Below are 23,288 nucleotides of genomic sequence, written 5' to 3' on the forward strand. Positions count from 1 at the left end.
TGTATACGACATTTTGTCCTAATCCCTGTATTATAATGCGATTACTTTTTGATAGTTTATTAAACAATCCCTTTCAAATTTTAAAAAAAAAAAAAATTGAAATTTAGTGTTTCTATCTAGTTGGCATAACGATCCCATTCAAATTAAGGATTTGAAATCTAGTCTTTCTTCTACAAAGATGTTGAACGACTGAATCGTAGATTCATAGTCAGAAATCAAGGTCCCTTGTGATCAACGAGAAATTATATATTTGCACGCAAAGGATCGCGCGCGTAGAACTTTTGAAATGAAAGTCAGTCTGATTTTCGAACCAAACACGGTTCATGATCAAAGTTGTTGTATTAGGACTAATCCAACTGTGATTTTGAACTTAATGTTGAATGAGATGGTTAATTTTGTTTATCTTAATGAAAACCAACCAATAACATAAACTACAATCCCACTTGAGGGTAAAAAAAAAAAAATTAACATGCAAGTGTACTGGTTAATCTTGCTTTCTAGGTAGTGCATAGACAAACATAAACGCTGCACACAATTATAATTTCTTTTCTAGGTAGAAAAACTAATTCATATATTAATATCACCATGAAGCTGCAAAATGCAGGCTGTTTAACTAACAAACATTTAGGTTAGTGATCATAAACAATTTCCCAGGTCGCAAACTTGTGACTTAAGCAAAACTACAAAAAAAGAAAAAAAAGAAAAAAAAAGCTAAATTACAATTTGTTACAGCATCAAATAACTAAGGGCATAAGGTCTCGTCTAATGCTCTTTCTATTTCGTTATATAAACAAAAAAATAAAAACTTGTCAAACGTAAAAGTAATAAACATATTTAGAAATACCTCATTTTGTTGGTAACAATAAATTTTTTAGGCAAAACAAGGAATAGTCACAAGCAGAAGCAATCTGCACTATACATAACCAAAGAAAACTAAACAGAAATGGAACAAAAAAAAAAAAAAAAACTACACAAGCTCTCAATCAAAATTGAAGATCTATTGATCAAAATCCCATCCTATGCTAAGATCCCAGTTAGCCCTATGTCAAGGCTCCCCAGCCGCCAATGAGCGACGGGTCATACAACTTCTACACGTACGTGGTCCATGCGATGATAAAGTTTTTTTTTGCATCACTAAATCCGTAGCATGATCATTGACTGGACTACGTAGTTCCGGGAATTATGCAGTTGAAATTGTTTTTCAAACGTGAGGTATTGTTCCAGGTTATGTTGTCAGTGCCATATTTTTCTTTACTAGTTTTTCTAGCCTCGCGCTACGCGCGAGGTTGCCCCAAATTTGTGTTACTCTAATGTAATTGATAGTAGGTAGTTTGGTGTTAACGATTTGCGCAAGTACAGCATATAAAATATCAGTCACGTTCTAATTTATATAAATCTCTATATAAACCTGAATGATTGGAGAACAGACATGCACGACAATCAACAAAAGCAGACTAATTCCAGACCAATTATACCTTATATCTAACAGAAGATAAGTTTAAAGTAGCGAAGATTAGGGGAGAGTCCAAAAACGAGACTGGTTGGGTATTAAGTCTCGTAAGATCCAGAGAAAGGATAGAGGCTGTTATTGACAAGAGTGAAACTGAACAAAAAGGCATTGTTCCATTTCATTACGTTTATAAAGCAAGGAAGGCAATAGCGCTAGCTAGCAAGCAAGGACCTTTGTTTCACGGCATCCGATTCTTTTTTGTAATAAGAAGTTACGTCTCTCCGGCGGAAAGGGAAGGCCTGTCAGGCCGTATGCGCATGGGTGCAGGATTATTCGGAAAAGTATGCAGACAGCTCATAGCGGCAAACTCACCGGCCACAAGAAAGTCACGCGGACAGCATTGAAGTTCCAAAGCTATGCAGACAGCTAAGCGCATGGCATTCTCCAGAATTGTCATTAGCACTTGCATTGCTACGCTGCCGTCGTCTCCTCGCATTCCTCTCTCTAGTCGCTTCTTCCAAGCTTGCATATTTCCGTGGACGACCCATTAAAGAAACTCAGCTATATACAAGTAAGAAGGTTTCAATAAGAGTAGTACCATAACTTCTGATTCACCTAACCACAAACAAAGCTTACTCCCATGCGCAGGCTCCATAAGAATTGAAAGGAAATAAGCCGAAGTACAACATATAAAATACCAGTCACGCTCTAATTTATATAAACCTCTATATAAATCTCAATGATTGGAAAACATACATGAGAAAAGAGTTGCAGGTCTTAAGAGCTTAAGAGCATATCGAATTCTCCCCGGAACTGGAAGATCATTCCTAGCGGATATGCTTTTTTTTTTTCCTCACAGGGGTCGAAAGCAATTGAGGCGCAGGAAAACAGAAGCAATCAGTCTTCAAATCTTCAAAAAAGAACGAGGCAAGATTCGGAGCTGCTCATACTCTAGGTCATAGCCTTTGCAGTTTTCAGCAGCATCTTTTTAAAAAAACAACCAAAGTGTTATCCCCTCGGGAAGTACGGTCAGAAGAAGATTAGCGCTCAGACTCAGAAAGAGAATCCGCTGTGAAGTATTAAGCTGTGGGACGTCAATGAGAGAAAGGAAGTCTCACCTTCTTCACTCGGGAAGAGAGTCGACAAGCGAGCTTACAGAGTGAAAAGAAAGTCCAGTTGTAGAGCATTTTTGAAAAGGTTTCAGAGCTACCCCACTATCAAGAAGCTCCGATAGTATCGACCGGGTGACAGCAATGAAGCCGAGAAGCTACGCGGACAGCATCGAAGTTCCAAAGCCATGCAGACAGCAGCAAAGCCACGCGGACAGCATCGAAGTTCCAAAGCCATGCAGACAGTTGATACAACAAACTCACCGCCCACAACAAAGCCACGCGGATAGCAGGAACTTTCGAGCAATTCCAGCAAAGCCATCACCACAGAATGACAAAAGACCAAACCGCCCCTCAATCTCACGCAAATTACGCTATAACCGGCCCATTTTTACTGTAGCTAAGAAAACTGACGCCTTTAGTATAGTAAAGATTTGCCACATTTGCAAAGATAGAAGATTATTGATTTATGTTTCTCATGGCTTCATGCCTTATCTTATAGTGTTGATCCTTTCAATTCATGTTTTGGAAGGTAAAACACACAAAAAGAAGTGGCTGAATATAACAATGAAAATGCTTTTAGATAAGTGAATATTAGCCTGGCGGTTAAATATTGAAGTTTCAAAATTTAGAGATCCTAAAAGATATTTGAGTCTTGGTACATAAGAGTGAGTTAGTCCAACTATATGTTAGCATCGTATGGTGAATTGTTGGTCAGTTTGCAATATTGTTAAGTTATAAGTTTGATCCTACGAATGGATTGCTATCATGTTATAAAAAAACACCTCAAAAAATGATAAAATATTTGGCAACGAATACGGTACGAGAAAAAGATTCTATACCAAAAATGAGGTATAAAAGAAGAAGCAGCAAGAGAAGGAGAAGAAAAAGAAGAAGATACAAGACCCTAAAAATGACCGAATATTTGGCAAGAAATGGAGCTATGCCACTATTTCTTCCTAAAAGTCCACACCTACACGTGACGATGCTGGCAAATTTGTCCATCTCAGACCAAGAGCCTTTACTCAAAAGATAAACTTTCAAAGAGTAGATTACAATCTTTAAGTTCCTGTCCACAACTCCCAACGAAGGTAGATTTTAGCAGTTGGCACTTAAGTCCCTAATAGATCCACACCTGAATTAATTAATTATTGTATGAATTGGCTGACAAAATGTGCCAGCTTCCCTGTTCACTTCTTTCGCTCGTTTGGACACGAGTTTCCAGGCGGGAGACCATCGTGGACTTGCCGACGTAACGCCGATAGACCAGCCAATTGATTTCAGTACTAGCGTAAAACTTTAGACTGCCTCCACAATTTTCTTGTGACGTGTCCAATTGATTTGCCTACCAATCCAAATGGGCATTATATATATATATATATAAGCCACCGCAAGGGCGGAATGTCATCAATTGCCAAGTTCAAATCTTTCTCTTCTTGTTGAAGATCGACGAGAAATTTTCAGCAAAGGAAGAAAAGGGGGGGAAAATGGCTAGTAATAACAGGGAAAAATTCGAGAATTTGGTCAACGTTGAAGAAAATCAAGTTCCTCTACTGCTGCATTCAGAGTCATCCAAATATGAAATTGATGATGACGACCAAAATCTCAGGCGAAGGGTCTTCGTTGAATCGAAGAAGCTATGGCATATTGTTGGCCCAGCCATCTTCAGTCGAATTACCACCTACTCCATGAACGTGATTACCCAAGCTTTTGCTGGCCATCTTGGCGATACTGAGCTTGCAGCAATTTCAATCATCAATAACGTCGTCGTTGGGTTCGATTTCGGCCTCTTGGTACATTTTATTTCTCTGAAGAATTCTAAGTTTTACTTATTATATTCGCAGATTTTTTTTAAATTTATTTCTCTGACAGGCTCTCTCTCTCTCTCTCTCTCTCTCTGTTTTTTTTTTTTTTGGGGGGGTTATGGAAATTAGTTGGGCATGGCAAGTGCTTTGGAGACGCTATGTGGACAAGCATTTGGAGCCAAGAAATACCACATGCTAGGGATATACATGCAACGTTCGTGGATTGTGCTATTTGCTTGCTGTATACTACTTCTGCCAATTTACATCTTCGCTACACCAATCTTGAAACTATTAGGTCAGCCCGCAAACGTGGCTGAGCTCTCGGGTAGTGTTGCCTTGTGGATGATTCCTTTGCATTTCAGCTTTGCCTTCCAATTCCCATTGCAGAGGTTTCTGCAAAGTCAGCTGAAGAATTCAGTGATTGCTTGGGTTTCATTGGTAGCCCTGCTTGTACATCTTTGTACCAGTTGGCTGTTTGTTTATGGATTCCAGCTTGGAGTGGTGGGAACCGTCGTGACCTTGAACTTTGCGTGGTGGGTTTTGGTGTTTGGTTTGTTTATCTACACCGCTTGCGGTGGCTGTCCCCATACTTGGCCTGGTTTCTCCATGGAAGCGTTTTCCGGTCTTTGGGAGTTCCTAAAGCTCTCTGCATCATCTGGAGTCATGCTTTGGTAGGCTTTTTCTTGCCAATGGTTTTCTATTCTCTAACTGCTCTCATATTAATATGCATGTTTTGCCATCTTGAGCGACTCCTTCACTTTTTGTTACTTTCTCAGTTTAACCTTTTTTCTCTTCACCACAACAAAATCACTTTCAGCTCTGTTAACGAGTAATATATATATATATATATATATATATATATATATATATATATATGTATATGTATGTATGTGTGTATGTATATGTGTGTGTGTGTGTGTTAAACAAAACCCTAGAAATTTCACCTTTCTTTCATTTTTTTCCTCTGTCAATAGTTTGGAGAACTGGTATTATAGAATACTCATATTGATGACCGGAAATCTCAAGAATGCAGAAATTGCAGTGGATGCTTTATCTGTATGGTAGGTGATTCTCCACGTCTTTTATTCTTGTCAACAATTACAAATATTTAAATACCTCGCCTTGAAAACTATCAAAAACATGTGATTTGGTACTTTCTTGGTTGCTTAGGAAATTAATGTACATTAGCTCCCTAAACTATACTCTCATTGTTTCTTGGTACTTTGTAAATTAGAGTTGGGACCCAGTAGATCCATTGTAGTACTCAAGACTGGCTGGAATTTTTCAAAATTGACCAGCACAGAGCATGTGCACGTTTATATTATTAGTCAAACTTAGGTCCCCTTGAAGCTTGAAGTTTGAACTGCTCGTTGACTTCTTGGCCTTTTGATTTTTTTTTAAAATAATAATTTTTATAAAATAAAAATAAAAAATTTAAATTCAAAATCTCTTGTTTACACTATTTTTTTTCAAATCACCCATCCCATCCACCTCTGACTCTTTGATTTAAGATTAGTCAGATTAGTCTACTCTGTTTCTTGATGTGGGCAAGAAAAATATAATTCAATAGCAAAGCGTCATCTTGACATCGTGGAAGTCATCCTTTCGAGCCCATTGTTTTGATTAAAAAACTTTTTGAAAAAAACAGAAACTTGACTTGAAGTATAAGCAGAGAAAAAAGAAAGCATCTTCAAATTTGAACTTAAAACTGTGGGGCTTGGAAAATTTTCATCAGTAATATATATCTCATCATATTAGTCTCCAAAAATAGGATCTTCAGTTCTTTAAAATTGTTCTTTCAGCAAGAATCACCTCGGCTTTATAGTGATCTATACCTTTAAGATAGGGCGAAAATAATTGATGATCATCCTTCAATTGATTATTCCAATCCATCTCAAATTTTTTTTTATTATTCCATAATTCACCTGAATTGGCCTAGAAGGTTTGTCAAAGCAGAACATCTTTTGACTACAAACTCTCTATCTATCACGAGCTCTTTGTTTTTTTTTTTTTTTTTCTAATAAATGTGAATTTATTTTCCTTTGCAGCATGACCATAAATGGATGGGAGATGATGATTCCATTAGGCTTCTTTGCAGCAACAGGGTAAGATCCATCATATCATATGTTCTTTCTCGTTTCATTGCAAATTAGTCTTTAACTCCTGTTTGTATTTTGTGATTTTTGATTAGGGTTTGTTTGGATAGAGAATTATTAGCTAAAATTTATTTGCTTACATCATCATTACAATTTCCAACGCACATTTTTATCTTCCCAATTACCTTTTTATCTCACATACATCACATCACAAAAAGTACTACAGTAAAAATATCTCAAATAATTTACAATCCAAACACTTTTCTGTGCCATAGAAAAGAAAAGAAAAGAAAAGAATGCAGTAGGCAAAATTTCTGATCAATCGATCTGAATTGGCCTTATTTTGCACTTGACAATCACTCATTCGTGGACTGGAAAATTTTATCGCGTTCCACTCTTACAAATGCACATGCTTGTGACCACAAATAAGTCACAACAACAATTAATGGTACATTAAAACTGTTAATATGGGCTGTTCATCTTTTACCTATGAGAAGGATATCAGAACTTTTCTTGGTAAAAGCAGGCCAGAATTATTCACTGGTGCTTGCAATTACAACAATGGGGCACCAAAGCTATTGGTGTGGGATATTAATTTTTCGTTGAACACATGCAAAGGAATTTTTCAGTCTTAACCGTATTGTGATTGTGAATGCTTGTGGTGCAGAGTAAGAGTAGCCAACGAGTTGGGAGCAGGAAATGGGAAAGGAGCAAGATTTGCTACTGTTGTTTCTGTGGCGACTTCTTCCCTAATTGGGCTTTTCTTCTGCCTCATAATAATTATTTTCCACAATGAAATTGGTTTAATTTTCTCCTCAAGCAAACCCGTGCTGGATGCAGTGAATCAACTCACTGTCCTCTTAGCTGTCACTATTCTCCTCAACAGTATTCAACCAGTTCTATCTGGTATGTCAATTAATTGGAAGTTAATTTTTATTTATATTAGTTGCTATTTATATTCTAAATGTTCTGTTCGATTAACTTTTTTATGTATTGTCAGTGTTTGAATCTCATTATACTATCAGGTTTAGTTGAATATCTCGTAATCTCTATTTAAATTTGAAATTTACTCCTTACATATGTGGCGTGCATTTACACCTGGTAGCTAACAAATAAAAAAAAAATGAATCCTTCTTTATTGCTTAATAATAATAATTTGTTTTTCAACAGTTTTAGAATTTTGTTTTCTATTGCAGGGGTAGCAGTTGGATCCGGATGGCAATCACAAGTGGCTTATGTAAATGTTGCCTGCTACTACTTGGTTGGATTTCCACTCGGACTCACAATGGAATGGGTTTTTCACCAAGGAGTCGTGGTACGTAGCCATGATGGAACCGAACAATCATGGCCACCAAATTTTTGCAGTTGCCAAATTCTTGACAATAAATTTCTCTTGCACTTAATACTAACCATGTTTGGCCCTACAATAATTATTAATCCAATAAATGTTGAAACCTATCCTCTGAGCCTGTACTAAAGAAACTAACTTGAGAAGTCATTAAATAGTTAAGTAATGAATCGCGAACCAAGACAGACCAATTTCTACCTTAATCACTTTGGAGTTAGCTGTGATTAATGATAACATGAACAGGGCATCTGGGGTGGAATGATACTCGGAGGAACGGTACTTCAGACGCTGATATTAGTCATCATTACTACTCGATGTGACTGGGAAAAAGAGGTAAATTAAGCAACTGCATTTTTCCAAAATTCCTGTTGCTATTTGTTTCTGCCACTAAATACTTGGGAAAATGCTAGAGCCATTTTCCTTCTCAATTCTGCAAATTGTATACCAAAATTGCCTACTAGGCTACCATATCCATGCATTCTAATGTCATTACTTTTCGGTTTGCAGGCCCAGAAAGCAAGCAATCACACAAAGAAGTGGGCTGGCTTGCCTTAATAAGCTCTTATGCATCCTAATAAGAATTCAAGGGGCTTGTCTCACCATGTAATGAAGCCAAAACTTCAAACTAGTTTAGGATCAAAGGCGCAAAACCACTGTTTATGGAAGCTCATCCTTCATGAAGGTGAGGAATTATTTTTTTCTTTTTAATTTTTTTCTAGTAGAGGAGGGGCGGGATTTAAGAAGCGGGGAGAGAGGAAAGAGGGATTTTAGAAACATGACCAGTGGATTTGTTTGTTCCTTTGATATCCCATTTTGGTAGGTTGGCAGGGAGTGGTCAAAAAGTTTACCTGTATCTTTTGGTGAATGTATCATAACCAAGTCCTTTGAAAAGAAAATTTGTGCATTACTTGTAACAAGTGAGTGATAATGACTTATAAGTTGAATTTATGATTTTCTTTTTTTTTTTTTGTTGCCCTTTTTGGGGCAATCCAGCCATTGAAGATTATATCGATGTATAATGAGCATTGGCCAACTGTTGGAGTTACGTTAACAGTTTTTAAATTAGCGGGTGCAGATACATGCCAAATGTGCAAGCTTAAACTTCAAATTTAAGTAAAGATCAAGTGGCACACTTCCAGACATGCTAGTATAATAAAATTCATACAATGTTAGTGTGAAAAACCTTAATCTCTTTCCTTTTTCTAAAAAGAAATGAAAAAGTGTTATTTTAGGTGCACAGTGTAACAAAGGCTTACATGCTTATGCAAGAGAGGGTACAAAGTTGCAACTCAAGTTGTTTGAACGCATGTTTTTGCTCCAAATTTTCTTAAGCCAATTCTGACATCTGACAGTTTGGGAATTCTCCTAACCTGCCCTTGGTCCCTTGTTTCAATTTTGATATTGAATCTTGACCTAAGCTACCGGATGAGAAGTGATCAACCTACATTCTTTCTGGTTTTTTTTTTTTTTTTTTTAACTTGAAGAATACTGCTTGCTGCCGACAATGGGTCATCCATAATTCTACATATAAATGTCAAATTCACATCTAACGACGACTAATTAAAAAAAATAACAAAAAAGAAGAGAGAGCAAGTGAAAAAAATTATGGCACATCAATCTATTCATGGTGGTCCAATTTTATAGCAGGGAAAGAAGGTTATCCTTTCCTATTTTTTTATGGCAGTCCAATTTTCAAGAATGTAATACAGGTAGATTGGGGACGACATGTTACCTACTTTTCCTATTTATGATCTTATTATATGCTATTAGCACCGAATTAAGTTCCTTCAACTAACTGCTGAAATACATGATTAGCAAATGAATATATTAATTGTTTGAGTTAATTGTAAACATCCAACATGATTCCTAAAATTATTTAAGTACTATACTATCTATGTAGTTGTTCGAGCAACTAGAACTTAAATACTTCTTAGAGAATGAGTTTTCTTCACGAAAGGTCATCATTACTAGTGGGGCGGGGCATATTTATTCTAACAATCGTTGTCACTTGGGAACAAAAGCAATATTGAAAATTCATAGCAAGTTGAGGCAGAAATTGACAAACTACGACAATTCAATTCTCAAAAAACTACAACAATACAGCAATAGGGATGGCAACGGGGCGGGGTTGGGGCGGGGGATCCCTCCCCCGTCCCCCCAGCCCGCTGCCTACAAACTCCCCCCGCCCCGGCCCCATCCCCCGTCCCCCGCTCCTCCCGCCCTGTCCCCGCCCCGTCCCGCGGGGCTAATAAAAATTTGTTATATAATTTTATTATGATTAAATTTTAACAAATAATCAAGTACTAAAATATTAACACATCATTAAATTATTATTCATTATAATTTTACAATTGAAACTTATAAAAATAATCAAACAAAAAATATTTAAATACAATCCAACATAATGAAATAAATATAACTAAAGTAGTCAAGTTTTCACTTTTCGCACAAATACAATCACTAATTCATTATTGTACTTGTGCTTTTTTAAAGAAAAAAATAATATTGTATTAAGTGTAATTAGGGATTTAGTATAAATGTATTAGTAAATTTAGTATAACCAATTAATAATTTGGATTAGTACACATATATAATTATTAGTATAATTAATAATATCAATTATATTATATATACTAATAGACATTATATAATACATATAACTAATAATATCATTATCATAAGTTTGTAACTAATTAAATTATATAATTATATATATATTTTATACATTTATTTTTTTAAAGCGGGTGGCGGGGCGGGGGTACACTCCCCCGCCCCCCCCCCCCCCCGTTTCCCCCCGCCCCCGCCCCAACCCCCATTAATCCCCCGCGGGCACCCACCCCATTGCCATCCCTATACAGCAATGATATAATAAAATCAAAATCAAGATTACTTAATCCTTTTTTTAATAGGATACTATTATTTCTTATAAGAGAAAGATATATTACTATAACTACCTTACCTTGTCCCTTATATTAGATAGGAACATTACAAGATAATTGTATAACTACTGACAGAATTAAGAATCAACATGTAACATTTTTTTCAAAAGAGGTTTCAAATCTTATAAGTGGTAGGGTAAAGGGAAGGGTTTGAAAGTCAAATAAAAAATCTCGTGATCACTAGACCAATCTCTATACCAACTAAATTGAATCTTAATGCATAAAAAATGGTGTCCCCTAGATATTTAATTACTATCTATTATTATTATTTAAATTTTTTATAATATGCACAAATAGTAATATCAGGAATTGCCTTTTTGGATCAAGAAAATACTAATAAGAATGGACATAGACAGTGTGGAAAACGTGCACACAATAGTGTGCAGAGAACCAAGTCATCGAGAAATATAAATAGCTCATCTTGACATGGTCCAGATAACTTAGATGCCAACATGGCAGCAGTGTTACATGCACCTAATTTTCTGCTCGATTTCAACATTTGTAGTGAATGAATTTAATGCCCCAATTGATCAGAAAGGTCCTGAAGTCACGTCCCAGTTGGATTCTGTTTCGAAGGCAAGATATGTAGATATTTCTTTGTTGGATACCCTTTTTCCCTCTAGTAACTATTCCTGCCTTTTATTTGAATCTTCAACGTTTCGATTTAGCTTTATACTAAAGTTTCTACTAGGAAAAAAAAAAAAACAAATGTTCCCCAAAAAAAAAAAAAAATTCATTGTCCTTGATGAAAATTAAAGAGATCAGTTCTTTGACACAACACAGGAAAACAAAGTATTCAATCGAATAAAGAAAATGAAGCGTATTTACCAAAATTAGTTCATCATTCAAGGTTTCAAGACCTTCGAAAGCAATGCTTCATTAAACTGTAATACTCAAATGTTCTTTGTGGGATTCAAGAAGCTTCATTTGAGAGCCAATTTAACCAAAACTTCTGCTAAAATCGTGAATCTAGTAGGTTGCATGTATACATCAAAATTCAAGAGGAGTTCCATATGATTTGGCTACATGTATATGTACACATCAGTCATCACAAACCTAGTTGAGTGGTTTAATATGGACAAAACGTGGAGGTATCTAACTCCAAAATTACAATCTCAATCAACAAATACGGGTCAAAAAATGGTGGCCTCACCGGATTCCACCACCAACAAAGGCAATTTATTTCCACCGAGTCTCCCCGAAGAAAATTGAACCCAGTCATCCCGCTTCATCACAAACCGAGCTGACTCACTCCCCTTGTCACATTTTCCCCATGTTAACAACTTCTTTTCCTCCTTGTACACCTTCAATTTATCAGTCTTTTCTTTCAATTCACTAACCAAGACCCATAAATTCTCCGTGGAAGGCTTCTTGACTGGAAATAGCAATGATAACTTCTCCTTACAGTCTTCTAATCTCTTTAGGGCACATACAAACTCGACCGACTCAGCGAAACTCAGACCGCTGAGTCGCAGATTCAACTCACTGAGTCGTGACAGAATTTCGTTAACCGCCGACAAATAATCATTGCTCAATAAACTGATCACCTCGTACAATAACTCGTTCCCTTCGACGAAGCTGGGATCAGGTCCTTTGCATATTTCTTCAATCATTCCAACCAATGAATCAATGTCTCTGACTAAATCTTGACTCAAGAAAGATGAAATTCTTTCTTCTTGCTTATCTCTTTCCATGCTGCATGAAGTTGATCCCAAGAAGTAACCCAAAACCCTAGAAGTTGAGAGCAGGGATTCAATGTAACGCGCGTACCATCTCACCCATGCAGACAAAACCCACGTGAAAGCGGTGGCGCCGTCGCGGAAGGAGGAGAGTTTGAGGTAGTTGTATCCACCGGCAGCAGGAAAAATGGAAAGCTGGTCTTGAAGAATAAAGGGTCCACGCTTAATGATGTGGTGGAGGGTTAGGAGGCACTTCAGTGCTACAGTGGAGTTGCTGGTGCGGTGGAGGCGGTCCATGAGGGAGGAGATGAGGGCGGAGGCAGTGGAGCGTGAGCTGTCTCCGAGGGCGAGTAGGGCGGAGATGTGGTTGTCGTTTGGTGGCGTGGAAGGCATGTGGGTAGTGACACGGAGGACGGCGAGGCGGAGGGAGATTGTTTCAGGAGTGGAAACAAAAGCGGCTTTGGATGCTGAAGCCTTGTCTTTGATAACTCCTATAAGATCTCTCAACGTCGTTATTCTCCCCATGGACAGCGGTTAGAAAGTGAAAAGAGTTTGGAGAGACAGAAAAGAAAAGAAAAGAGAAGTAAGGAATGTGGGGATAGTCAGTAGTGTTGGGGTTTAACAATTTTAAGACGTTAACCAGGGAAGCAGGGGAGACTTTTTGCTGGCTAATTTTGAGGTTGAAAGGGTCTTGGATCTCTGATTATAGGCGTGATTTGACCGATGGTAAATAAGTCTAAAAGCAAGATATTTTATTGTAGTAGTAATGGGCAGATATGGTAGGGGATATCTTCTTTTTTTTTTGGATAGGGTCCTTAGGGGAGGAATTGAAGGTATCTTCTTTTGGCCAGGGAAATTGGAACTTTCCCTTTTGTTGTAGGTTAAGTTGATTTTTTTTGTTTTTTTTTTAGGTTCCAAAGTACAAAAACAAAGTAATCAAGTTGAAACTTGTTTTCATTTTTTAGCTTTTAAATGATGAAAATAAGTAATTGGAGCTGAGGAGATGAGGACAAGTAGGTGAGAGTGAAATGGTAGCAACAAGCGACCCTTCCATTATTGAAGAATGAAGACGCTAAGACAGGGTGTATGAATTGCCGAGCTCACCGAATGGTTAAATAAATAGAAAGAAGGGGTCCATGGTTAAATAAATGAAGACCCAATTGGTTCAAAAAAATTTTGGGATTTCTCAACCAAGCTATGCAAGAGTTTATTAGTTGTTTAGTAAAGTTCAAAAAGATTTTTTTTTTTTCTGGCCCCCTTTTGTCAACTACGTTTTAGTACCTCTGCAATAATATACCCGAACTTAAATGGGATGGATACCTTCTTTTTTTTTTATTTCTTTTTTGCCCCTTTAGAACTGGATGAACATATGGTACAATGAGGTTTTCAGAACAGAAATACACAATTTGGCTACTGGCCAAAATTCTAATGATCCAACAAAATATGTGACAAATGTGCCCTCACCTTTTCAAAAAAAAAAAAAAATCATCAGCCCCTAATGATTAATTCAACGATGTCTATAGAAAGCTATAATCAAGATTGCTTAAATTATGATCTCCTAATATTTCATCAATTTGCTCTATCTTGGACTTAGTAAGATGTTCCTTAAATAACTGCCCTAGAAAAGTAAATAAGGAGAGTACGGAAAATGGAGGACGGCGTGTTGAAAGCAATCTAAACCCAGTGAGAGATGAAACTAAACTTTGTAAAAGTTAGAACAGTGTATGTGGAGAATTATTGAATTTATTTTTAGGTTAGTTAGATAGCTATTGATGACCTAAAGGTCGTTGATCAACCGAACTGAACAAAAGGGAGTGATAGCGATTTATTTCATTAAAAGACAATTTAAAAATTTCTTGTATATTTCAGTTATATTCAAAATTTTTTAGATGTATTGTATCTGTTAAATTGCAAATATGATATGTTATTTCTAATGCATGTTTAACATATCATTAGGGTAGCAATATAAATCAAATCGATTTGGACAATCTCCAACAATTGATTAATGAAATTTGCTTTTTACATATATAAAAAAAAACTCCTCCATACGTCATAGAACATGGCTCCTGATTGTCTTTTTCTTTCCTTAAAAAATCAATAATAACGGAGACTTTATTGACATTTACTTTCGATTATATTTTCACAGCCATGACTCATCCTCCATACAAATATTTTCTCATGAAGAAATGCTCTAATTCAAATTGCAAATTCTAAGAGATGACTTGAGCAAAGGCAATTGACATGCAGAAATCATCTTACACAGACCGGCGTGTTAATAATAATAATAAAAAAAGACGGGTGTGTTTATCCTATCCAAACAAGCAAGTGGGAATAAAATTCGCAACCACCCGTTGCTCAATGAGTTGTGAACGTTGCATTGACTGACATTTCTTTTTCTACGACCCACAAAATTGTGATTTGTTGTCTCCTTTTAGACCTTTCAGCCTTAATTGATGCTAACTCTTCGTTGTTTGTCATTAATTAACTTGTAGACTATTATTTTTTTTTTTGGACCACCTCTCCGAGGAAAGGGCGTGTAGGGTATCAAGAATTGTAATAGGGGCCCAAAGCATTGCCCCTTAGAAAGAGGATCCTGTGGACACCAGCAAGTATGCAACTGACGGACCAGGGGCAACCGTTCCTCAAGCTTATGTACATTTTGCACACGGCGTAACTCTATTTGTACATGACATAACTTAATTCAACAACGTGTAATTTAAGAACAAAATTTTGTAAGTCCCACACATATTGTTAAAAATGAGGTACAGGATGAAATTTGGATCGTACAATTTTTTTGATCAAATCTTAACCGTAAACTGCATAGGAACGGTCCGCCTGATGACCGTTTCTGCTCCAAATCCACAACTGATAGAGTGCGCTAGCTCGATTGGGTTTTTCAAATGTCAATTCTTGGGACACACTACTACTTCATTATGTTTCTTTTTTTTTTTTTTTTTTGGGAGCCCGGGGGGGGGGGGGAGAAAACAATGAATTATTTGAAAAAGAGAAAAACGCCTTAAAAAGGGCCTAATTCTGCAACTATCACAAAACAGAAAAAGAGTAGTTCATCAGCGGGCAAAGTCACAAGATAAAAAGTTAATTAGCGGCTACTGATATTGTGAATACAATTTGCTATTCAGCAAAGGTTTCAAGACAAAGGTGGGATTAAAAGTTTGTGTTTACTCATTTGTTTTATGTAGAAAGCAGTCATCAGTACTCAGCCATGGGGATTTTGCTACACAACCTACGTTAATAAAGCCGAAAACAGCATCAAAGCAGAAAACAATAATGTATTCGAAATTATTTAGATATAAAGCATTGGATAAACTTGTTAACTTCCCGAATAATTTTTTTTTTTATCGTTATGCTTATGGAAATAAATTAATACATCTCAAACGAACATCCAAATAGGTAAAACAATAGAGTGATTTTAGCAAATATAGCAAGTTCCAGTATTTAGACGCTCTATAGACTATGCCCAAAGGGGGGATAAAGATACCCCAAAAGCCAAAAGTTTCTTGGATTAAATTCAACGTTCAAATAAGTGATGTGACCGTCTCAATTACTTCCTTTTACTATAATGGGAAGCTACTTGATTGCTTTCTTTGAACATAAACCTCGGTGGTGGAGCACTAACCTTTGTACCAAATTTGTGTAGTGGACAAATGAGTTTGTGTAATAAGACTCCTTCAAGCCAATGACCAGGCCATGAAGAACAAGCCAAAAGTTGATTTATAGACCCCATGCAATCATTATCTTCAAGTTTATGGATTCTTTTTGGGCATTGTTAACGAATCAGGGTTCAAGATTCAGAAAACCGATCAAAGCCGTAAAAAACTTACAGCATGCGGACAAACAACTATTTTCTAGTCTAAGCGCTTGAAGATGCCGGAATATGTGCATGGATAGGGTTACTGTATAGAGGACAGACGCCTGTAATCCATCTTTAATTTCATTGCCTAAGCATCTAATTAAGGAAAACTAAATTATAGTGAATTCCAAATTGACATACAAGCAAAGCCCTCCGTGTGTCTTCAAATTTTTGAAAGACTAATACAACATAAAGAAATTGAAGGGAGAAAAGTAGTAAAAAGGAAGCAAATAAGCTATAGAACAGAAAAAGTGTTTGTTCGTTTGAAGAAATAGACCGTTTTCCAGGAGCAATGTTGTGCAACTTCACATGTAAACTAGTCATTCTTACTGAACAATATAACTCTAATCTGGAACTTTGAAGAGTCTTCTATATTCCAGTTTAAGATAAACAACAGAAGACATGTTCCGTATGAAACAGAAACACGTGCAAACCTAAAACAGAAAAGTGTATTATAAACTTGTTTAATGAGTCCAACCTTAATTAATCATGATTTGTCAATACTTGGAAAATTCTTCATTGTCTTTGTTGGTGAGAAAACAATGGAAGAATTGTTTGAAAAGAATAGATTGTGAACAATGCATTTTAGCTATTCATGACTTTCAAATACTATAATTGCAAAACAAGTCCTCATTTGATTTTTCAATAATGTATGGAAGAAAATATGAAAACAGATTATTTTCCTTGACATTTTCTTTTCCTTCACGAATTTAGGATAAAGTGGGACGTTAGTGCTTTAAAAGAAGGGGAAAAAAGCAATCGAATCTATATGATTGTGTACTAGCAATAAACTACTCTTTATAAACCCACGAGATTGGAGCAGTTGATAAACGGGTTGCTAATGCTAATGGGAGGTTATAAGTTTGACTCTTACATGTGACACTTTGAAAAGTTTTGGATCAAACCTTTACTCTCGAATAAGAGTCGGATTCTGCAAGCACTTTTCAATTGAATCCGTATTAGTCTTACTTAGGTTGGGGATACTGGATGCACAAAGCAAAAAAAACTACTCTTCATGAAAATTTTCATATTTAATATATTCATATTTTTGCAAAAAAAACTACTCTTCATGAAAATTTTCATATATAATATATTCATATTTTTGACGGAATCCTGGATTATTTGGCATAGATGCACAAAAAAAAAAAGAATCATTGGATAGTCCATTATAATCTTACTTTCCCTTTTTCTGGGAAGAGAGTGAGGCCCCCGGGGGGGGGGGGGTTGAAGTGTAGGGCCGGGAGTTTCTCTGAAAGAGGTCCAGGTGCTTATGGTTGAAATAACTGAGCAATTTTGGACAAAAATCGCAGAGATCACTGTATTCGAAAAGAACAAAAGCTTTAGGGTCAACCCTGGTATGCTATAGCTTCCTTGGAGATTTGTCCTAAGCTATCCTCGTACGAAAGGGACATAGAGACACGAAAAGTAGAATGAAAAGATCAAATGCATGTTATTTGTTTGTCATGATTTCCACATCTTGGGCCATATTGCATCAACATGCGAAAATGGCGAAGGAATTTGTTTCTTGCCTAATTCCAAGTCAAAGACATCCACAGGAACTTGGTATAAATTATGCTGCAATTACGTTTAAAAAAAAAATCATTTCCAAAAGAACAGTTCTACCATATATACAAATACTGCCCAATTCTACAAGGGAAAATCGTTCAAAATGTCCCTCATGTGTTACAAGATGACTTTTTTTGTCCCTCACTCTTAAAAGTGTAATTTGACATCCCTTACAAATTCACATTGACCAAATTTGGTCCCTACCTAGATTTCCGACTAATTTTTGATCGGAATCCAACACGTGAAATTTTACCTGAACAGTGTGAATAACATGTAATTTATTTCTATTGGATTTCATCTAAACATGTTAATCGTAGTTATACATGTGCTATTCAATATATATGTATATGGGTTTAAAACTAATAATTTTGTTTGAAACCCATGTATATATTTATATAATTTCATCATTTGAACCTATTCAATATTTGTGACATTTCTCTTTTGATAATAATTTATTTATTGAGTTGTATAATAAGGTCATCTAATTAATGGGTCCTAACTCGAATTCTATAAAGTGTTAACAAATTTTAGTTTAAATATGAAATTTCTACTCGACACTTTTAAGACCAACATTTGAATTACTTGCCTTGTGATTGTTTTAAAATTTGAAAGTGCCAATCACTTATTTCTTTTTGTCATACTTTTCTTTTGTTTACTTTTTCTATCCAAATTTAATTCGATATAAACACTCGATAATATTTATGATTAAATGTCATCTTTACTTTCAAATTTCGAGTAAAAGAAAATGAATATAAGTGAAAAGTTAACAATTTTTTTAAACCCATGTATATATTTATTTGATTTCATTTGAGCAGTACGAATAGTTTGTAATATATCTCTATTTGATTTCACATGCTATTCGTACTGTTCAAGTGAAATCAAATAGATATATACATGGATTTAAAAAAAATTATTCACACACATGATCAATAAAAGATAAAAAAATTCATTTTGAAAAATGTAAAGGATGAAAATATTCATTTTGTGGTAGGGGAAAGGGAAGGGTTTGAAAGTCAAATAAAAAATCTTGTGATCACTAGACTAATTAATCTCTATACCAACTAAATTGAATCTTAATGCATAAAAAATGGTTCCCCTAGATATTTAATTACTATCTATTATTATTATTTTAATTTTTTATAATATGCACAAATAGTAAAATCAGGAATTGCCTTATTGGATCTAGAAAATGCTAATAAGAATGGACATAGACAGTGTGGAAAACGTGCACACAATAGTGTGCAGAGAACCAAGTCATCGAGAAATATAAATAGCTCATCTTGACATGGTGGCTAATTACTTAGAATATGGCTGAGGAAAAGAAAATTCGGACATCTATGGCTCTAACAGGGATATGTTGCATACTTATGGGTGCCGTCTGACACAGTCCGGTACCCAAAAGAGAGTTCAATTTTTTTTTTGACTCTGACACGGTGCCGGGGTGACACAGCGCGGAACCTGACACAAAAAAATGTATTTTGCTGACATGCATATAAACATGTATTTTGCTGGATCTCCAACTTTTGTATGGTTCATACAGCAAAGGTTTTGTACATACAAATAATTGTGTATACAATACTTTAGTTTCCTCCAAGCCAACAAATGAGCCGATTTATCAACAAATCGGACGACGAGAAAACTAATAAAGAAATCATAGCCACAAGGCAATTTGTCCATCTTCAAGGATTTTTCTTTTCATCATCTTAAAGATTAAACATTCTTTTAATTTTTTTTGGGATAGAGAAAATGGAATTTGGTGTTGCTCTTTTCCGCTTCTTTACGAAAATGCTGCCAAGGGTCATCGGAGGCCTTTTAGACTTGCATATATTCTTGGATAAAAATGGTAGTATAACATATGGTAAAAATAAATGCTACTACTTATGGTTATTGGAAGAAATAGAAATCAGAGAATGCTTTTGCAGCTAATGCCCTTCATTTTTTTGGTCCAGTGATCTCTTTGTAATTTCCAATTATTGACAGGTTTGTTGCAAAAGATGTTTGGACGAGAAATTATTTGTAGTGCAAATTCAAAAGATGCAGAACCTTATTTTGTTCTTATTTTTCTGCAGATTCCTATGAGAATGTGTCTAATACTGATTTGCTATAAATCTATTATACCGATAGTCACAAAAGAAATTAATTTTTCTCTACAAAGATACATGTGCTACCAAAATCTTTAACCAAAATCTTTAACTGCAACATTAGCTGAGTTAGGATCAAATTTTGTTGACTTGCAGACACAGTGGTCTGGTCTCAAAGGTCTGGAAAATTGACCATGATAAGATGGAATAATTTAAACTAATCTAGGATGTCACTGTACACGCTGATCATGGGCTTGTAAACGGCATATTCGACACAGGTATATCAAATTAAAAGGCCCTATATCAATTGACCCAACCCAACGAATGATATTAGATTAGCCATGGAAGCCCAACCCATATGCCTAACTACCTCCAACTGGGTCTGCCTAACGACCTCCAACGGGTACTCGCTAAGATGTAGTTTAGGTATTAAATTTTTTTTCGAAAAAATAAAGTCAATTAGAAAAAATGTATGAGCTCTCATTGGTACTCGTTAAAATGTAGTTTAGGTATTAAATTTTTTAAAAGTAAAGTTAATTAGAAAAAATGTATAAATGCAAGAAAGAGTAATAATTAGTAGTAGGTGCATTCACATAATAGATTAGGTGTGATTCAAATGAACTAACAAGCGTCCATTGTGCACCCGTTACAAACACTCTTAAATTATTATGCAGCAACAACTCATTACACTTCTTTTCTGACAAAAATAATAAATATAGAAAATCACTAACTGATCTTGAAAGTATCCAAAGAAACCTATCAAAAGTTTTTTAACTAATGGTAATGATGACATCAATAGTTCGTATCCAATCGTTTTCACTTGCAGAAATATATTACTAACTTTTTGTGCCCTAGATGCTCCCTTGAGTCCCAAACCTCATTTCAAAGGTTGGCCATGAAAAAGACGGGCTAAAATGGAAGGACTTACTATGGGCTTGTCATTAAACGACAACTTTGGATGTGGATGTTTCAAAGGAAAGGCCCGTATCAATTTGACCCAAGGGACGATATCAATGAAAGCCACGGAAGCCCAAACAGCACGACAAATTTGCTGCATTTCGATGTAAGGAATTTGGTGCAAAATATTTGGAGCAGTACCACAATATTTTTTCTGACGTGATACCATAAATGTGATAAAAAAAATACTTAGAAAACATGTTTACGATGCAAACATACAAACTCAAATTTTCTTTTGAGCAAATGTAAAATTTAATTAAGATCAGCAAATGTAAAAGTTTCCTCATATATATATTTAAGCATAACTGTAGACACAAACAACAAACAAAACTGATTGATATGAACCTCCAAAAATCTCATGTTAATCATTTCATGAAGAATACACACACACACACACACACACATATATATATATATATAGATAAAAGCATTTCATGAAGAATATAGGAACATGAATTGTAGCAAAAAACTCATGTTCATGATTGTATAGTGATAGATGCTTCCTTCTGTATTAATTTAAGTATAAATGTAAGTGGAACTGAATAAGTTATTCATTGAACAAAACAAATCCAATCTGACGACTATCTACATTCTACAATTGAATGCTTATGCATTTTCCTTTAAAATTCGGTCCTGCGCCAAATATACTGAGATTGTTCGGAAGGCAAGAGATAGATGAGAATCAAACTCATATTCGGATTTAATATAGAAATCTCACCATTTGTACTTGTGGGCCCTTTGCCTGAAATTTTCAGTTCTCTTCAAATGCAAGATGAAGAACTGAAAAACTTAAAGCTTGTGAAGCGTTCAAAACGATAAAGAATTAGTTGGTTTTCAATAGCTTAGACCATGTTTGAATTGCAGTATTCTACTGAAAATTTTTTACGTTCTTTCACGAGCATATTTTTTAATTATCTTTTAAACTCATATATATATATAAATTTATTACAATATATTTTTCTATGAAAATTTTTAAATGTAGCGATCCAAAAGGAACCTTAATAAATCTTGATGGTGCTGGAATGACAAATTGGCATCCTGAATCTTCCTTGAACTTTGTGGTCTCGATGAAAACGCATCACCAAGACCTTTTCCTCGAGTACTTTTTTTTGAAAAGTACATTTCCTCAAGTTCTTGAACGGCCCAAATTGAGCAAACAAACCTTTTCGTGATACTTGGCATTGTTTCACATGAGGACCCATACATTGAGATGCCACACTATGTCTTGTCTCCACATCTGAGGCTCTAACCTGTAAAAAGACCAAGGAGGAAAAAGTGCCAAATTTCCACGTATTCCGTTGCTGTGCCAGGCAAGTCATTTTTATCTACAGGCAAGTCATTTTTATCTACATCTTTCTGCCAACCAAGCATGTGCCAGATACTGCTGTCCGATACTACAAAGGGGCGTTGCATGCTTACCTTCGAGTAAATTTTGGTCTTTGTCGTTCGAAGAATTCAAGGTTCATGTTTGAATGTTCATTCGTAAAATAAAGAAAACTTTTACATGTCAAAGCCATAAATATATGTGTGTGTGTGTGTGTGTTAAAAAATTCTATGAATCTGTCTCCATCATTTGTACCATTCCTGCGACTAAAAAGATTGGTACGTAGTCATTTGGAGTTAAACATTCGAAGCAAATTTGATGAGACGGATTTTTCTTTGAGCAAGTTGATGAGATGATTTTCCAAGCAACTCTGAATTGTTAACCTTTTAAGCCTGTAATGACTTTCGAAAAGCTTATATTACTTTGCACGAAATTTTCATTATATTACATCTGCCAAAAAGCTTTTCCTCTTGTCCTGTACTTCAAAAGTAAACATCCAGAAAAAAGGGCAAAAAAAAAAAAAAACTAAAGGACATGGATGAGTGGAGAAACCAGGCTAGAAAACGATGCATATGGTTTTGTCTTACTGTTTAACCTTTGTCTGTTCGTGGTTTAGAAATCTTTTCCCAGCGTCGGTCCAAATTAAACAATGAAACCTGATATTTCACGGAAACTATATCGCCCCAATCATGCCACGTAGTGTGTCTTTGAATAAACCTCATGTTAACACGTCCAATGTATTTCACTGAAAATTTCAGTGAAAATTGCTGATAATAACATGGCGGATCTTGATTGATTAGCCCAGAATGCTGATCGTCCTACGTTTTTATGATCGATCACACCAAAAAAGTGGAACCCAACAAATTAAAGCTCTACTTCAACTGATTAGACGTATAAAAGGTCTCGCATTAGATTGCATCGGGTGAAAAATACTTTTGTCCTATATTTTTGCACAATTGCCAACTTCAGAGAATTAGATCAGTGGAAGTCTCCAGTTGGCATATCAAGACGATGATATAACAAGGTGGTAGTTGAAGATCTAGTGATTATTGCCGTTTATATG

General features: G+C 35.6%; 2 protein-coding genes and 1 long non-coding RNA gene across 4 annotated transcripts; 1 reads left to right on the plus strand and 2 right to left on the minus strand.

Annotated features, from left to right (window-relative positions):
• Positions 1-1,563: 1,563 nt before the first annotated feature.
• On the minus strand, positions 1,564-2,786 carry LOC140010725 (uncharacterized). The gene is made up of 2 exons (XR_011817829.1): positions 2,207-2,786; positions 1,564-2,011 (listed from the first exon to the last, which is right to left on the minus strand). It is a non-coding gene; the product is annotated as an uncharacterized lncRNA (long non-coding RNA).
• Positions 2,787-3,882: 1,096 nt separating this feature from the next.
• On the plus strand, positions 3,883-8,756 carry LOC113698673 (protein DETOXIFICATION 27). 2 transcript variants are annotated; one of them, XM_027218563.2, is made up of 8 exons: positions 3,885-4,352; positions 4,494-5,035; positions 5,339-5,425; positions 6,413-6,469; positions 7,128-7,366; positions 7,657-7,775; positions 8,052-8,141; positions 8,316-8,756. In XM_027218563.2, exons 1-8 carry the CDS (start codon positions 4,047-4,049, stop codon positions 8,361-8,363), a joined length of 1,488 nt encoding a protein of 495 aa, XP_027074364.1. In that variant the 5' UTR covers positions 3,885-4,046; the 3' UTR covers positions 8,364-8,756. The 2 variants fall into 2 exon arrangements, with proteins under 2 accessions (XP_027074366.1, XP_027074364.1); XM_027218565.2 differs by lacking the exon at positions 5,339-5,425 and having other exon boundaries at positions 3,883-4,352.
• A 2,947-nt stretch (positions 8,757-11,703) lies between these two features.
• On the minus strand, positions 11,704-13,224 carry LOC113698651 (putative clathrin assembly protein At4g40080). The gene has a single exon (XM_027218531.2). It carries the CDS (start codon positions 12,949-12,951, stop codon positions 11,881-11,883), a length of 1,071 nt encoding a protein of 356 aa, XP_027074332.1. The 5' UTR covers positions 12,952-13,224; the 3' UTR covers positions 11,704-11,880.
• Between the last annotated feature and the right edge of the window lie 10,064 nt (positions 13,225-23,288).

Source organism: Coffea arabica, chromosome 7c (genome assembly GCF_036785885.1).
Source record: "Coffea arabica cultivar ET-39 chromosome 7c, Coffea Arabica ET-39 HiFi, whole genome shotgun sequence".
In the NCBI taxonomy this organism is placed as follows: domain Eukaryota; kingdom Viridiplantae; phylum Streptophyta; class Magnoliopsida; order Gentianales; family Rubiaceae; genus Coffea; species Coffea arabica.

What these genes read in the sequence shown, in the direction of transcription:
- LOC113698651 (XM_027218531.2), bottom strand. Translation starts at nt 12,951, where the DNA reads ATGGGGAGAATAACGACGTTGAGAGATCTTATAGGAGTTATCAAAGAC.
- LOC113698673 (XM_027218563.2), top strand. Translation starts at nt 4,047, where the DNA reads ATGGCTAGTAATAACAGGGAAAAATTCGAGAATTTGGTCAACGTTGAA. An exon ending in GGCTTCTTTGCAGCAACAGG is followed by an intron (nt 6,470 to 7,127) that starts GTAAGATCCATC and finishes CTTGTGGTGCAG; the next exon opens with AGTAAGAGTAGCCAACGAGT. An exon ending in TTTTTCACCAAGGAGTCGTG is followed by an intron (nt 7,776 to 8,051) that starts GTACGTAGCCAT and finishes TAACATGAACAG; the next exon opens with GGCATCTGGGGTGGAATGAT.